General features: G+C 39.7%; 1 protein-coding gene across 1 annotated transcript in view; it reads right to left on the bottom strand.

The window, feature by feature from the left end:
* TBCA (tubulin folding cofactor A) overlaps positions 1-8,254 on the bottom strand; it is a 26,475-nt gene extending 18,221 nt beyond the window's left edge. Inside the window, exon 1 of the mRNA XM_041414703.1 lies at positions 8,145-8,254. Within this exon, the coding sequence (XP_041270637.1) occupies positions 8,145-8,197 (53 nt within the window). The 5' untranslated portion in view covers positions 8,198-8,254. The remainder of the gene's footprint in view (positions 1-8,144) is intronic.
* Between the last annotated feature and the right edge of the window lie 9,742 nt (positions 8,255-17,996).

The following is a 17,996-nucleotide window of genomic DNA, read 5'->3' as shown; positions in this document are numbered from 1 at the left end:
TTCCACAGGGTGCAGTCCTCCAAGGACAGGCTGCTCCAGCCTGGAAGCAGGGCCCCCTCTCTCCATAGAGTCTCCCATCAGGGCTATATCAGAGTCCAATAAAACAAAGGTTTTATTTGGTACTGTATACCTAACATCCACAAATTCCTAAGATACATAATTTTCTGAACTGTATTTGCAAATCACCGACTTTAACATTATAATATACTGTGTACCTGTAAGGTTGATCCGTTCTGAAAATGCAGAAAAGTCTAGAGAAGGGGACAGAGAAACCTGCCCAAGTCCAGTTTTACCCAACACATCTACAAAATATCCAAGTCAAATATTCCAAGTCAATATAGATTTGTTCTTTTTATTCTCTACCCAGATTCAGTATTTCCTTTGGACATTAAAGTGTTATTTACACTTCACTCTTCCTTTTTTATCCTGGAGCTTCAAAATAAGGCCTCAAATTTTAAGATAGTAATGTTTTTTTTAAAAATTAACGATTTCTGTGAAGAGTATGTAATATAAATACTAGAACAAAGAGTCACAATTAAAATAGTGGTATAAAATATTTTGCAGTTGGGTCAAATGTTAAAAAACATCTGTAAACATCTGTAAAGAAGTTTCATTTTTAAATATATTTTATTGCAGTCTACACATACCATTCTGCTTTCTAGCAAGCACTGGCAGTTCCACAAGCCATCACGAAGTGTATGAAAACTTTTGATTTGAGGCATGTGGCAAATAATTGTGGTACCAACTAGTGACTAAATTTTCGTTTTCTCCTCTTAAAAATACATCTATGACACAGAAATCCTCAAGTCCATCTTCTCCTTTCTAACACCAAATGTTAAAAGAAGTAAAAACTGACAAACAGTAAGTATTAGCTTATTCTCATTCTTCAAGTCTCCATTTACATTAGCTCTTTTCACCTATATATAAATGTTCAACTGAAGTGAAGGCTCCCACATACCTGACTTAAATCTACGATAACAAGCTTACTTTCCTGAAGTTATTTTTCATGGGCCCTGGAGAAGAGGTCTATATCCCTAGAAACAAGAGATGAAAATAACCTAAACAGAATAAAAGTATTTTACTACAACGTCCCAGTCTTTCACAATGAAAAAGCAGAAACTTAAGATCCAGTTATTTTACACCTTGTCTTTATTGCCAGTCAGTAGTTATCTACTAGGAAAAGAATAGAAAGAAACAAATAAAGTGACATTTCTGGTGGCATACCTGCCCCTAGAAATCAAGACTTTTTATCACTGAAGAACTAAACTAAACCATAAATATTTTTACAGACAAGAGGTCAGCTCCTAGCTATGGCTGCTGCTCTTTTAAAATTCTTAACACTTATGACTTTCATATCACTTAACACTTAACTTAGTAATTTCACAATTTCTGTTTTCCCTGTAAGAAACAGTTTTATAATTTTAAAGCTGGAGGCTAAACCCAGAAGATCCCAAAGGACTTGACAGAATCTTAAGGTAGGAGAAAAAAAGCCCTTTCCCTATCCTTATGATTTATGTCCTTATACACTTCCTTTACTCATTCTCTCTCCCCAGCCTGAAGAGCAAAGTAACACAAGATGGTTCGGGATAGCAAAAAAAGTGACCACTGGTGAACAGAAGTCTTCTCCTCCCTGGCTCTAGCACACAGCTCTGCCAGCAATAATGTTAAAATGATCTCTCCATACCAAAACTGCAGGAATTAATACAATGAACAAAAAACACCCAACAAAGAAAACAACAACAATCACCCCTCCAAAAAAGAAAAAAACAACAAAAACAAAACAAACAAACCTGAACAAACTAAAGCCCAAACAAAAAACAACGTAACAGTTTTTCTCCTGTGTTAAGCAAATTGAGTGAACTCAGCAAAAGGTTTGACTAGCATCAGAGACCAGATAAGGGGAGAGGGAAATGAGATCTCCATATTTAGGATTACTTTGATTTCTCAAGGGACTTCATCTCCAGTCTGCTTAGGGTGCACAGTTGCAAGTGCTGTTCTAACTTCCAGCTGATGCAGAAAGAGCCCCAAAATGATCTTGTTTCTCACTTCATAAAGGCACCCACAGTCTTACCCTGGCCCATATACATCAACGCTGTCATCTCCTGTAGTTACATCACTAGTAGGTAGCAAGCAAATCTACCTCTCTGATCATAAGAAGGGCAGTTTATCTGAAATTTTACAGATGAAAAAATTATGTACAATGGGGGTTTTCTGCACACATAATGAAATTAAGATCCTCTATACATAGACAAAAATTCTACCTTCTTCCACAGTCACAGACAGGAACTACTAATGGATGCCTAGAATAGAAGTGGTACAATGGTACAAGGACAGAGCAAGCATGTGTTATTACTCCTCATGTTCCCCCAACATACACTAGTTGCTGACACTTCAGATTCTAAATAAGCTAGAAAGGCACCTGTGTGCTTAAGCCACCAAATACACACTTCTTTCCAGTACTAGAAGAATCAACACAGGAAACATTTTCCTAGCTGGATTGAGCAAGCAGACCTCTGAAGAAGATGAGGAGGAATTGCTCAGTTTTGCTATTGAGCAAATTCACTACGTCCTGTTCAATAGGACAAGCATTTCTTCAGAACCATTAACCATTGTACATGCTAATATGCCACGGATTCAGCCTAAGAGCAGAGTGACAGTATTGACTAGATAATGAGATATCTATGCTAACTTAGTTCAAACTTAGAAGTCCATAATAGTGTAGCTGTACAAGGCACAGCTTTTTTTCCTTATAGTACAATAAACTTATTATATAAATATTAGTATTAATAGTATAATAATTTTTCTTGTAGTATAATGTATTAACACTATGCACAATTAACACTGGCAATATGCTAATTACTACCTGCAGAGCTGAAAATACCAGATCCCTAATCTGCAAATTTTACTTACACACACTCTTGGGTTCGCTAAGGCTAGATAAGTAAACAAACTTTACAGATTAAAAGGGCCCAAGAGAAAAAGCCAAGGAAGGACGAAGAAATACAGTACTTGACCCAGTTATGTAAACTGCCGTATTTTCTTAACCATGAGTGCCTACTTTCTGATTTAGACAGGATACCAAGTTTATGAGCTTATTTTCTTCTTCTAGCGACAAAACTATCACCAAAGATAAAATTTCTGTTTTGAGACTCAAGATGTAACAATACTTAAGTATATGCGTAATTTTAGCCCCTTCTGCATCTAACAGCTTATAGAACTGTTAGACTTATCATGACATTTAGGATAACTTTGCAAGCTTGGGTTTTCTCAAGGATTACTACTGTAAAAAACATGTTAAAAATTACTTGTAAAGTTAAAAAATTTCGTATCATCTGTGTTACTACAGGTCTCTATGAATCTTCAGGGTTTCACTTGCTCTTGCCTCTACAGAAAGTTGTAAATGCTAAGGAACCCAAGAACTTCAGTTTTAGATTAGAGCAAGTGAACCTCTGATGTAGAAACAATTCGGTTGCCAAAGATCTTCATTTTCCTTTTAAGGCATCATCTTCAGCCAAGACTTTTAGTTTTGGAGAAAAAACCCACAGAATCTACTTCCTCCCCTCTAGGCCCCTCCCAGCTGGGAGTAACTGTAAGTGCTAAAATAATGAGAAAAATTAAATAGAATTGCAGTCATATTATGTATGTAGGCAATTCACAATGCATCAGAAAGACTTACTAGAGTTAAAAGAAAAAACAATGAACGCTATGGTCTTGAATGAGATTTCCACCTAAATGATATATATAATTCAATAATACTTAAAGTCAAGCCAGGATGGATTATGGCTGTTAGCACAGCTGTAATTAATCTCCTGCATAAAAAGTACTACCATAAATTTAATACTATATTTCTAGATTTCCCATGGATCCACATTCTAATTCAACGAAAAATAATTATTCGTAACTGTTTAATCCACATAGGTGAGTATGTGGCTCCACACCATGAAGAAAAACAAAAGCACTATACATATGCATAAAGCTACCAAACTGGTACTACCAAGCAACTGGAACTACTGTACCTCCAAACTTTTGAAAGACTGCTTAAATAACTGAAGGTTAGAAGCCACAGTTTTGCACATATTCTCACCCAAATGAAAATTTTAACAAAGGAAAAAAATTCCTGCCTCCTTAATATTGTATCACTAACAACACTTATGGTTGCAAACCTCCTTGGTTTAATGTTTTAATCTGCCAGGTAAAATGATAACATTAATAGATTATTATGGTCAGCATCGACATGCAAAAGACAGTTTTGCTTAGTGGGCAGAAGATAATGGTAAACACAAAAAACCTGAGATGCCAGATTTTTTTTTTTAAAGAGGTAATGGGATGGAAGAAGGAATGCAAGAGACAATCTTTTACAGATCTCATTACTACCAATTTAAATTTGTGAAGTATTTCTAAAAAGGAATCACTTAGGCTGTCTCTAAGTAGAATCAAACACATCTAAAAGGAAAAAACAAACCAAACCAACACACTATGCAATTTCCTCAGCAACAACTGTGCCCTTGTCACAGCTTTTTAAGATATGTATGGGTACAGTTTGTTGTTGTGAAGTTAAAACTTTTATGGAAAAGAATTAGAGAAATAGGAGACACATCAAAAAAACCACGGCTTTTTTCTAGACCTTCCAACTGATTATCCACGTTGGTAACTATGTATGTCACAGACCTTACCTCAGAAACATCTACATGCATGTGCTCTCTTCTTAAACCACATAAGTAGGGGGTTTTATGTGGGAAAGCAACTATGTTACTAAGTCTCAAAGATTTTAAGCAGTTTTCAAACACAGGGCCAACTCAAGACTTTATGTATCTGATCTGATCCTTAAGACTAAGTAGCTCTGGACCAAAATTACCATACTTGGCTAACACTGAACCCAAATTTACAATTCCAGGACTCAGCTGCTAACAACCCTAGGCAACAGATGCACAATCTGCACTCTGAAAAGGGATTTGGGAGTCAGCTTGTATCCAACAGAGCATTCTGTACATTCTCACACTTGAATCCCTGTGTAGGAATACCCCCAGCTGTGTAGTGTACACACATTAAATCACTTTATCATGCTGACTCAGTATAGTTGAGCAGCTCTGCAGATCATTCCTCAGTACCCAAATAATATGAGATATCTAGCCCTTCCCATTAATTGAGCTAACAACCAGTTGCTGCACACAATCTTCTAATTATAACAGGAACAAAGAAGAGAGACCTGAGTTTCTCATCAATACACTGGTTCTATGTGTCACAGTGAGGATCTATGGCTAATTGGGCAACATGCAAGAAAACAACAATACTTCATATACAGTGGACAGAAGATGGAGAAGACTTCTGACTTACACTAGAAAAAGCAAATTTCTCGAGCAACAAAGAACACAAACTAGTTTTGTGCTTGAATTAGCAATACAGTGAACAAGGAATGAAAAGGAGTCCTTGCATTCTTCATACTTCTCTTCTGCAAAATATATCCTGAACTCAGGAGTAAAATAATTCAATTTAAGAGAATTGTTCACATTTATATTTAAAATAAGACCAACAGTTTTGTGTAATTGTACGACTTCCTGTGCTTGGAGAGACGGGGAGAATCAATGTAAACTGGTTTGCAGTATGATGCTATTTCACAAAGAGAAAAAATAGTATCAACACCAGTGCAGCAGGCAAAAGAACAATCTTGTGAAGACAGCAGTTTTAGAATGGTAAATTTAAAAAAAAAAAAAAAAAAAAAAAAAAAAAAGGAATGGCTTCACAAAAAATCAATACACTTTCCCCATAGGTTCATGATGTAAAATTCTACAATCAAGGCTTGTAGATTTGTAATTATGGTATGTCAGCCACATTTAAACAAGCATGTTAAAAGATTGTTAAAGTTAAACTAACACAATTGCAATGTGAATTGTCTTAGTCTCATTCTAATCTACTCATGTCACTTCCACTTAATCAGATGGAAACTATGGGTAAATGTCAGTGCTATTTTCAGGCAACCCGACTTACTTTGTTTATGGTGGTTTTTAAAATTATTTCCAATCTGAAATGCAAATAAGGTATTTTAGAAGGTCTTTTCCCCTAATCAATTCTATTACTATCCAGCAGGTAGTTGCTTGGATTTACTGAGAACAAAACTATTTTGAAGGGATTAAACAAGAAGTACTGCTTGCTAAGACATAACCCATGGATACAGAAAACATTACTACTCATGCTCATCAAATCTACTTCTTCTGAATTACAAACTATTGAAAGTATAAAATCAACAATAGCCTGCTATCAGATTTGCCAAAAAAAAAGCAAAATATCTCCCTATTTCTAGTTTAAATTTCTTTCACTGATACACAGCAATGTAAGAAATGTGTAAGCAAGTAAATTACCTACAACCTAAAATACAGTCTCTTGAGAGGAGTACACAAAGAATTTATGACTTACAGCTAAAAAAAAATACCAAAGCAGAACAGCAGCTTCATCTTAGTGTGGAAAAAAAGTGACGAGTTAGGTAACTAATGAGCAAAAAAAAAGGTACAACAGATGACTAGCACAAGTCAAATGAAATGTCTAAAAATCTCTCTATATCCTACCAGTTCTCAACCCCTACTTTTTTGGATATATTCTTAAAGTCTGAGCACTGAACATGATTAGAAATCAGTATTACATGCTAGATCCAATGTGCTTTTCTAAACAGAAAACAGAAAAAAACCTAACAAAAATTAACTGAACTGCTAATCAGTCACTTTATAGAATGCTTAATAAACCTCTATGCAAGTCTTCTCATGCACCAGGAAAAAAATGCCTATGGAGTTGTTCTAGTTCAAAATAAGAGGACAATGTTAACATTCCCAAGTTGACACAAGTCACAAGCATGCCCACTGTAGCGGAATGCATAACTAGGCTTCTGCTTAAGAGAAGGAAGGGTGGAGTGGGACAGAGCCATACCTCTTCTTTTATCTGTGTGCAGCTGTCACAGAACTGGGAGCTGCTGCTGTGTCATGTCCCCAAAAGGGAGTTAAGATAACATTCCTCTTCTCCCCTTTTTTTTTTAAAGTTATTTTCACTTAGAGAATGCAGCTGCTGCTGAGTAACTGTAGATATGCCTCTTGCTGCTGCACAACACACTCAAGTTTACTTGCTTATTCACATGGACATTCTCCAAAAGCAAATCTGAATCTTGTTGACTCCATTTGTATTGTTTACCCAAACGTTTTCATCCTTTCTTTGTACTAGCTCTGAAATGCACAGTTGTGTGGTTTGCTGCTATGTTCAGAGAAATTCTGAAGTGCCTTTAACTAACACCAACAGTGACAACTTTTCTAGTCTTCAAGTCCGACCTTTCAAAGTGAATCAACTATAAGAAAGTCTTACTGACAGGAATTTGCAAAGTCATAACATGAAGCTGATTACATGAATTGCACTATTTAACATCCTCATCCAGCACACACACTAATTCTTGCCTCTGTCTGAAACAGCACAGTCTCTGTAGCCTTAATAAACCCCAGAATGACCGAACAGTGTTTAAAGCTATAGTAAGAATGGTCCTGACAGATACACTCTTCTTAAAAACTACGATTCTGTTGAAACCAGGCAAGCTCAAGGCTCTGGTGACGAATCTACCAGGAGTGCCCAGGGAGGTGGTGGAGACCCCATCTCTCCAGGTGTTTTAGGAAAGAACGGAGTGCTATGGTCTAGTTAACAAGGTGGTGATGTTTGGCCATAGGCTGGACTCGATGATCCCAGTGGCCTTCTCCAACCTAACTGCTTCTGTGATTCCACTGGTTCTGCAATTTCTGAACCAGAAATATTCAACAGCAGCTTTGGTAAAAAAACCAAAAAACAACAACCATTTGAGGCTTCATACCTCGGCAAGGTATGAGGCGAGGTATGTGCCTTGCACACCGAAGGGGCTAGGTGACTACCCTCGACTCCCAAAGGCACTAAGAGAACGAAACCCGCATTTAACCGCGGCCCAGCAAAGCGCGGCCTGTTCCCGACGGCGGCACGCGAGGGGTGGAAGCCCGTGCAGGGCCGCTCTCCGGCACAGCCCGCACAGAACGGCGGGGCCGCGCGCGGCACGGCCGGCCCCGTGCCCGGCACGGCCGATCCCACACGAAGCCCCGCTGCAGCCCCTCGTCCCGGCCGTGCAGAGCCGTGCCGCAGCGGCCACTCACCGCCTCACGACGCCAGTCTTAATCTTGATCTGCCTGAGGCGCGGATCGGCCATGGCGGCGAGCGCCGTGACTGCGCAGCCCGGCGCCGCGCATGCGCCGAGCTGCCAGCCCGGGCGGCGCCACCGGAGCGGGCGGGACTTCCCCCCCTGCCCCGGCGCAGTGGAGAGGGCCGGGCAGCGCGGCGGTGCCGTCCCAACGCTGCTCGGGTTTGTGCGGGCGTGGGGAAGAGAGTGGGAGCTTGGCCTTTGTGCAGGTGTAGGAGCGGTTCCGACCGCTACCGTGATGGTGTTGGGCTGGAGAGTGACCGGCACCACCCGCTCCCTACCCCTGCTAACGGGGTCCGCATGATTAACGCCATTTCGCAAGGCAAGCAGCCATTCTCTGGTGCTGTGTTCTGCGCTTCCCCCCATTATCAGGCCCTGAAAGTACGGTGCCCCAAGGAGAAAAACCAAACAGGTTTCTTTTTCCCGTTCCACTGGCCTCAAGGTCCCTCGGCACCAGGCACTTGGTTCCTCCGCTCCTTGTCCTGCATATCCCAACACCCGGCCAGCCCAGTGCTGTGGATGACCCTGTTGCGGCGCTGGGAAGCTGCAGCTCCCAGAGCAGTGTCTGCCTGCACCCCCCACAGCACTGCCTACAGCCCCCACAGCACTGCCTGCAGCCCCCACAGCTCTGCCTGCAGCCCCACAGCACTGCCTGCAGCCCCCACAGCACTGCCTGCCTGTAGCCCCAGAGCAGTGCCTGCACCCCCAGAGCTGTCTCTCTGTCTCCTTTGACAGGTTCTGAGCTGGACAGTGAGACCTGAGACATCCCAATGGCCAGGGACAACTCTGCCTTCATCTGCTTCCTCTGAGGATTGAGGGAGTGACTCATGTGCTTTTATATAATTTTCAAGTCTAGATTATGATACGGTAAACAGTGTGCTATGATCCAACCCCATTTGCAGAGCATCCGTGTGAACAGAAATTATAAATGAAATTGTATTATAAATTGTATATTTTACTACTTAGAGATTGCACTACACTGATTTGACAAGAGACAGCTGAGACCCCATAAATGTCTGTAAGTATCTAAAAGGAGGGAGTCAAGAGGATGGATCCAGGTGCTTTCTACTGGTGCTAAGCAATAGAACAAGAGGCAATGGGCAGATGTGGTTGCCCAGGAAGTTTCACCTGGGCATGAGGAGGAACTTCTTTACTGTGCAGTGGCTGAGCACTGGAATAGACTGCCCAGAGAGAGTGTGGAGTCTCCCTCACTGGGAATACTCAAGAATCCTGTGCTCCTGTGCTCTCTTGAGCAGGGAAGTTGGACGAGATGACTGACTGTGGTCCCTTCCAACCTGACCCATTCTGTGTGTAGTTCTGTTAATAGAAATCCTGTGTTAGTCTCATAATAAATTCTGTGCTATACTAATAATGAAATCCTGGTACGGAAAATAAAGCTTTAATTGTTAATCTGTTGTTTAATGTTTAAGCTAAGTGTTAAACAGTACAACTTAGTGTTGTCATAGTTCTGCCAAGGATCTGTAGAAGAACCTGTCTGTCCCCTTAGTGTCTGGTGGTTGGTGAAAGCAATAAAGAGGCAAGATTAGCACTGGCAGCTCAGTCCTATAGTTGAAATCAACTGCTCGTTCAAGGGCTGTTTCCTTTATGGTTATACGTAGTAGAGGCTAACCACTTAAGGGAATAAATTCCTGGATGAAAAACAGCCCCTAGGGTCTGTGTTTGAAAGAACTTCCTCTGAATGAGTATTTAAATCAACAAGAAAAAAAATAATATCTTCAATGAACAAATAAAGGCAAATACACTTTCAGTGAAGTGCAGTTCAGGAAGGTTTACAGAGGATTTTTTTCCCCCCCCACATCTTTTAGTCCTGTGTTAGTGGCTTGCCCTGACCTTTGGCACTGCCAGTGACCAATATCTCTTGAGAAAAACTGGCTGCAAGGAAAGAAGTCATGTTGCTTCTGCTGACATGACAGTTGCATTAGCCATTAGCTGGTCATTAGCCAGCAGCTGTGGCCAAGTGGCTGGCACCACCAGGCCCAATTCAGACATGGTATAAGCAAGGCTGAGATTGCTCAGGTCCACAGAGCTGTGGATTATCTGCAGAGGAGGATGAAAATGAGCCCTCTTACAGAGCCCAGCAAACCTTCCCAGGAGATCTGGAACACACAGCCTTCCCTTGGCAGGTTGTTGCTGGAGGGAGATGCAGGTCTCAAAATCAAAACTAGCTTAATGCCATGAACTATGACCTGGAGACAAGTTCAGAGATGTATTATGTATTTGATACACAAATCTGCCATCAGCCATGCAGGAGCGGGAAGAAGGAGTTCAGCATTCTGGCAGAGACAAAGGAAAATGCAGCCCCTTACTTTGCCAGAAATTCAAATCTTACTATTCTGTCTTTAGAAAGCTGTATCAAGCCATGCTGGGGCTGAAGCTGTTCTCTAAAAATTCCAAGGCAACTCAGTTATGCTACATACTCCTTGAAAATACAGAAGTCTGCAAGGAAAGCTGAATTACCACCATATACCTACACATGAATTTTTTTTCAAGAATAATCTTCAATGTCATTTCTATATTTGGCAAAGTTATTCAATAAGTGAGAAGCCCAACAGCAGATAACAGTACAAAACCAAAAAATTACCTAGAAGCAGCAATATTAAGAAAATAACTCGTGTTTCCAAGTGCTAAAAAGGCTTTATTTCTAGCCCTGAAGCATTAACTTGCTTTACTGATGGTGCTTAGGCTCAGCTACTGAATTTTAGAAGTAGAATGCAATTGTTTTCTTACAGCTAATTCTCTTAACTAAATAGATGAAAATATACCAAATCTGTATTCATATTTAAGCATATAAGATGATAATGTGAGAAAGGTGTTACTGGTGGTTTATGGAGTATACTGTAAAATGTGACAGAAATCATGATGTACTTTGTTATTAATACAAGCTTGTATTTATAACTGAAAATTATTAATTAACATTTAAAACCCCAGTAATTTTATTTCTAAGGGTATGTATAGCTGGATATCCAGGGAAGTATGTATAATGCTTTCCAGGACAGACAGTTCTTTTTAAATAAAGGTGTGTATGGGGAGTTCATTTTCCAGAACTCCTTTGAAACAATTTTTAGCCTAGTCAGTCATAGATACATTCCCATGTGAATTAATGATGTTACACTGCAGTTTAATACAATCCTTTATGAAAACTGTGAATCCTGATGTACCTTTTGGATGGAACAGAAACTATCAATTCTTCAATGATTTTTGGCAGCATTCTGCTTGTGTTGCATCTGGTTGAAGGTTTTTCATAAGATCTATTAGCCCTAGTCATTATGAGAGCACTGTTGCATAGAGGCAGGTGCCTAAACATAATTTGCTGATGATGTAGCTATGCTGACATACAGAGCAAGTCATTCCATGCGTGGGACCCTTAAACATATCTTTACGTACTCCTCTGTATTGTACCTTCCCAGCAGCTCACATGTAGAGCTGCACTTGCTGTGAATATGACTCCCTCTTCTCTGACCAGTGTCACCTCGTCATTCCAGCTTTCATCTGGCTCTACATATGCAATATTTTCAAGGCAATTTGTTACATGTTTTGTACAAATTTACTTTAGTGGGAGTAATTTTTACTGCCAATTCACTACGCTTTCTGTCTAAAAAAAGTCCATCTAGATTTTTTGTTATTTCTTGTGAATAAGAGCACATATAGTAATTACTGCTCATTCCCATTTCATGGAAGCAGCTAGTCAGCCTGATGAGCTCAAATGTCTGCACACATAAACAATTATGTAGTATATGTTGAATCTGGAGTGTGCACAGTGCACCTAATACACTTGCCAGCAAGCACACCAGGGTGTAAAGCACTGCCTACAACTCATAACTTCTCTGAGAAAGACTGGCCTAAGAAGTTAAGACCAGACATACTCTTCATCACAAGAAAGGAGCACACACACTCGAAAGCATTGCAGTATGGTACAAGCTCCTTTTTGTAGTAACAGTTCCCAATTAATATGCCTCTCAACTAAACACTACCCATAAGAAATAGTCAACTTGTAAGGTGTGCAAATACTGAGTCTTATTGGTTCTACATTCTGAACATATCTCTACCTCCCAATTTATTTGCTTGGCTCTAATAAGGGACTTTCCATAGTGAAGCTTATTTTGTGTTTCACCATATTTCACTTCAACTTTAGAGCCAATACATTTGTCACCTGGTATAGTTCAAATTTAAGACATTACGTTACCTATACTGCTGAAGTCAGAGCAAACCTTGCAGAAGGGAGTACAGCCACTAGGGTTTAGTCCACTAAGCCCCAGTGGCAGTTTTCATCAGCTTGTCTGTCCATTGACAGCTGGTTTTGACAGCTTGAAAAACCCATGACCAAATGCATGTGTGCTTCAGCCGAGGACTGAGACCATTATTTTAATAAGTAAATGCTCAATGAGCTTTTATACTATTTTGTTTACCCATCAAAACCATGTGTGCAATCTGACTATAATTTCATTTTCATTTATGATCAAACAAAATGTGGAAATTATTTAGCCTTCAAATTTTACCTTTTTTTGTAGGAAAACAAAATTTCATTCATCCTCCCCAAAGGACAGTACGAAATGAGATCAGATTTTCAATAAAAGTTATTCATGTTTACTTAATTTTTAATATACATTAAGTAGATAAAATTAGCCTCTGTACAGCTGCCAGCACACAGCTAGACACCATCTAAGTGCACAAGAATTAATTTCCATGGCTGTCAGCATACGAAATAGTATCAGTATTTCTTGTAGTGCAAAACTATTGATCTCACTTCCATATCAAGTGGTTATTCCTGTTCAAAATTGTTTTCTCAAATATCCCCCCAAAACACTTAGAAAGTTGTTCAACATCACAGATATGAGCAAGTAGCACAAGTGTGGAGGTGGACAAGGATAAAATGGATTGCTGTTGCACAGTTTGTAAGATATCTGCTAAATATGGTGATTCAAGTGGGAGCTGTGTTTTGTTACAGGAGAGGCTCAGTTACATAGGGAAGCTAAGTAAAGGAGAAAGGAGGTACCAGGCAGAAGCTGAAAAGGGTCAGGGGTGAAGTCCTTTCTCATTTCTGCCTTTGTACCGTCTGCAAACACCACTGGGATGGATTCTCATCTATGCTTCTGTAAAAAGGAAGTAGCCCACTGGGAAGTGGTGGTATAAAATCAGATGGAAACCTACTCATTTTCAGCAAAGTTATAGTGACAGTACAATTTACCCTAGGCAGAGAAGGCAGCAATGGTGATTCCTCAAATATGACACTACTGGAGAGCGTAGGTTATGAAACAGCCCTCTCCTACAGTTTTCAGGGTTAAACTGTGCCCATAGTAAATATTTAGCTACAACTCAAACCTTTTCTAGCTAACTTGAGGCTTTCTAAAAAGCAGTTTTTCTTAGCTCAGACCAACCATTAGGTGAAGAACTGGAAGTACTGAGAGGAAAAGGGATTTATGTGTGTGCATCAAAAGGAGAATATATCCTTTTGCGAATTATTTCCATGGGTCCCCTATGTACAAATGAAGAGATATGTGATATAGCAATTCATTGTTCTGACACACATTGCAATCATGATGTGCAGTTTTTAATGCATCGTGTTACATTAAGCTTAGCCTATGGTTTAACACCATGTAACATAAATTTCTGTGAAGGGAGTAACATAACATGATACTGTCTTTTGAAAGACACACACGATTTTTTCAGATCACCTACTTTTTATCCATGAGTGCCCAATCCAAAAATCAAGGTGGCAGACGAAAGTGGATTGAATGAGTATCCACAAACCAGAGTATTTATCTTGTGTAGTTTTGCTCACCGCTACCTGTAGTCAATGACTCCAGTCAATTTTTATGTTGTAATGCATGAGCAAAGTTGATGGACATATTTTTTTGACACCCCTAGTTAGATTTTATTCAGGGTCAATCAAGGGAGACCTGACAGCCGTTAAGACTATAAAACACACTGAGAATCCTCACAAGTGTTTATTTCTCAATAAAGACAGGAGCTTTGGTTATGAACCTGTCACTAACCTTCTCTGGTTTTGTCCTACCTTGGAGGCAGGTTTTCTATTTTAATTGATAGTTTATTTTAAAATAGACATATCAGTATGAATTATTCTCATTGGAATTAAAGTGAACTATTGGAACTAAAAAATGAACTATTGATTTGATAATAATTGGGTATAATAAAATCTCCAGTGAAAGATCAAACTCCTATCTGAAGTTAAAAGAGCTCACAAAATAAAGCTGCATGTGATGAATCTCTTCAGAAGAAAAGAAAAATAATTACATTTTATATATTTATGTATACTCATAATTTGTTTATTTCTCTCCCCCTGAATCATTAAAGTCAGGATTTTTAAGACTTTTGATATACATTTCTTCAAACCTGTCTTTAATGTTTTCTGTATTCCTAAACTATTAATGTAAATTTTAATTTAATCCTTTTTGTGGTACAATACAAAACGAAACCATGACACCAACTGACATCTGTGTGGTGTGGATTTGACTTATCACATGGTTCAATGCAAAATTTAAGTACCAGGCAAGAAGATTCCTCTGGTTTTTGGACATATTAGAAACGGTCCATTGTGCTGCAGCATTCTGAATGCTTCTCACAGGTCAGTAAAATAGGCAAATAGTACCTATAAAGTGTAACATCAAGATGATGCAGTATTAGAAAGCCTAAGAGTGATAAAAAAGATATGCTTTTAATAAGACACCAATCTTTATTGACAGAGATAAACATGCTGTCATGGTATTACAGCTTGATGCTGTAAAGCAACTGGCAAAAAAATTACCCTACATTGTGATTAAAGTTTAGCACTCTACAATATCATTTTAGAACATTTTAAGTAGTTTGTAAGTTGGTGAGTTGTTGTTGCTTAACTTTAAAAATGTAGACATTTCTGGTGAGTTGTTGTAGTAATCTGTTCATCTGGCCTAAGTTATTCAATAGATCTATTAATCATTGGAAAGGAAGTGTTAAAATAATTACTAATATAACCTGCTGCTGATACAAATGCTGTTGACACTGTAAGTAATAAGAACAGATTAGTTCTGTAAAGAAAATTGGATTGCTGGGTGAAATAAACTTATTAAAAAGAAACAATTTAAATGCTGGAAAAGTCAGGGTCACACATGTAGAAGTACAGAAGATAAGTTAGATGTACAGAGTGAAAACTGTGACTTGGGAACATGTAGCCCCAGAGAAGGACTGTGGGGTTGTGATGGCTAACCAACTAAATATGAGCCTGTCTATAGTATTGTGCCTAACAGGGAGCAGGTAACACCTGTTAAATATAGTTTTGGTATATTTTGGTATGTACTTTTGGTCATTTTGGTGTTGTGTTTGAGTCTCAAATATGTAGAGATGATGAAAGAGTGAGGCTCTGCCTGAAGTCACATACCCAGTTTTACACTTTTAAAAGGGAAGAAGAGCTTGTAAGGCTCAGAACAAATCTATGGGAGTAACACAGTACCCGAAAAATACACCTTATGCAGCAAGCCACAAGAAACTAGTGATGAGAAGAAGGGAGTCAGTTGGTTTGTAACCCACACAGAGAAGGAATTTCTGATAGCAGAATATTCACAACACAGCAGAAAGAATACACAGTAGAATACAACAGCAAGCTCAAAGTAGACAAAATCAGGATTTAATTAAGGAAGGCAATTTTAAATACTGGGCAACATATTTTAAATGCTTGTAAAACTACCAATGAGAGATGGAGGTTTTTAAGATTGGCTGTTTTTTGTTAAAAAACCCTTTGGCTTCAGCAGGAGGAATGGGTGTGTATGCAAATAGCTAGGTAATCTGAAAGAACCAATCAGGGTCTGGAAGAATGGGTGTTGGGGGCTTTATGAACAAAGTATATAACTTATGACCTGAAAGGACCAATTATGTTCTGGAAGAATGGGTATGGAGGTCTTTACAAACATCAAGCTGCGCAACTTTGTCGCAGACCTGAGCACAATCTGAACTTTTGAACTTTGGGGAGAAATGAGAAGGCTTAACAGACTTATGAGTATGAAATACTCTGCCCAGGGTGGGCTTAAAACTAAATTTAATGATCTTACAATGCATGATGTAGGGAGAATACATTTTGAAGGGGGAATATGTGGTCGGATGTTTGGGGAAGTCTGTATCTTCCTAGTACCTCCAATAATGTGGAAAGGAAAAAGGAAACACATTGTCAGGAGTTTAGGATGGAAAGAGGATGCATCCTCCAAAAACTGCAGAGAGACCCCGTAGGTGTGTGGCCCTGCAGACTCTCTTCCTTCTTTTGATGAAGTTGATTTTTGCAGGACTCCTGTGTCCTGCGTGGATACTGGCCTTTGTCAGAGTGATTTTCTGCACAGCTTAAGTCACAGTGTAGAAATTAGCATGTAAAATCTCTGCAAGGGTTTATATTGTAGAATCATAGAATGGTTGGCATTGGAAGGACTTTCAACCCTCCCCACCATGGGCACAGACGCCATCCAATAGACCAGGTTGCCCAGAGGTCCATCCTACCAGCCTTGAACACTTTCAGGGATGGGGCATCTACAGCTTCTCTGGGCAGCCTGGTCCTGTGCCTCACCACCCTTACAACAAAGAATTTTGTTCTTACATCTAGTCTAAACCTGCCCTCTTTCAGTTTGAAGCCATTCCTCCTTGTCCTGTCACTATATGCCATTCCTCTGCAGCTCTGTTGTAGGCCTGTTGTAGGTACTGGGAGGTGCTATAAGGTCTTCATGGAGCCTTTTGTTCTCCAGGCTGAACAACCCCAATTCTCTCAGGCTGTCCTCACAGGAGAGGTGCTCCATTCCTCTGATTATCTTGGTCTCCTTCCTCCAGACTTATTCCAGGACATCCATGTCTTCTTCTGGGGACCTCAGAGCAGGATGCAGCACTGCAGGTGGAGTCTTGGGAGTCTAGAGCAGAGTAGCAAAATCCTCTCCTCGCCTCACTAGCCATGCTGCTTTTTATGCAGCCCAGGACAACTGGCTTTCTGGGCTGCAGCTACATGTTGTTGGGTCATGTTGAGCTTCTCCTTCACCAACACCCCCAGGTCATCTCATCAGGGCTGCTCCCAATCCACTGCCCAACCAGCCTGGACTTGTGCTCAGGATTGCTGTAAACCACATATAGGACCTTGCATTTGGCCCTGTTGAAATTAATGAGATTTGCATGGGTCTAGCTCTCCGCTGGTTGGCATCCCCTCTCTCCAGTGTCAAGTGTACCTACACTTGGTGTTTGAGAAATGTTTTTTGTTAAGCTTAAATAAGGGAGTTTTAAACAGAATGGGTCACTCAGAATTACAATACTGTGTCATTTAATCTTCTGTTTGCTTGGCTATACTTGCTCTGCATGAGCAGCTGGATTTACTTGAGCCCTGAGCTGTAAGCTGTGAACTTTCACCCAGATATGTTGGAACAGAGTTGGTTTGCTTGGTAGCTGGTACAGTGTTGTGTTTTATCTTTAGTTTGGGAAGAATATTAATAACACACTAATGTTTAGTTGTTGCAAGTGGTTTTTATCTCTGAGTCTAGGCCTTTTTTTCATTACTATGTCCTGACTGATTTCTGTGCACAAGAAACACAATCAGAAGACAAGAAGGCTGCAGCCATCAGCAGAATCTGATAAGGGCAGTTAACAACCGGGCTATGGGGAGACAGAGAAAGAATCCAATAAGGTGTTAGAAGATCCCAGCCCAAAAATCACCATTGGACTTGAAATCATGTGAAGAATGCATGAGGGCAGGTGAATAAATCATGGGGGTCTAATTGCCAGAGGTATTTTGCTTCTGGGTCAGCTTTAGCTGTTGCTGTATCACTCTATTAAA

This window comes from Onychostruthus taczanowskii, unplaced genomic scaffold, assembly GCF_017590055.1.
Source record: "Onychostruthus taczanowskii isolate IOZ18803 unplaced genomic scaffold, ASM1759005v1 scaffold46, whole genome shotgun sequence".
NCBI lineage: Eukaryota > Metazoa > Chordata > Aves > Passeriformes > Passeridae > Onychostruthus > Onychostruthus taczanowskii.
This window is presented reverse-complemented; position numbering and strand designations above follow the sequence as displayed.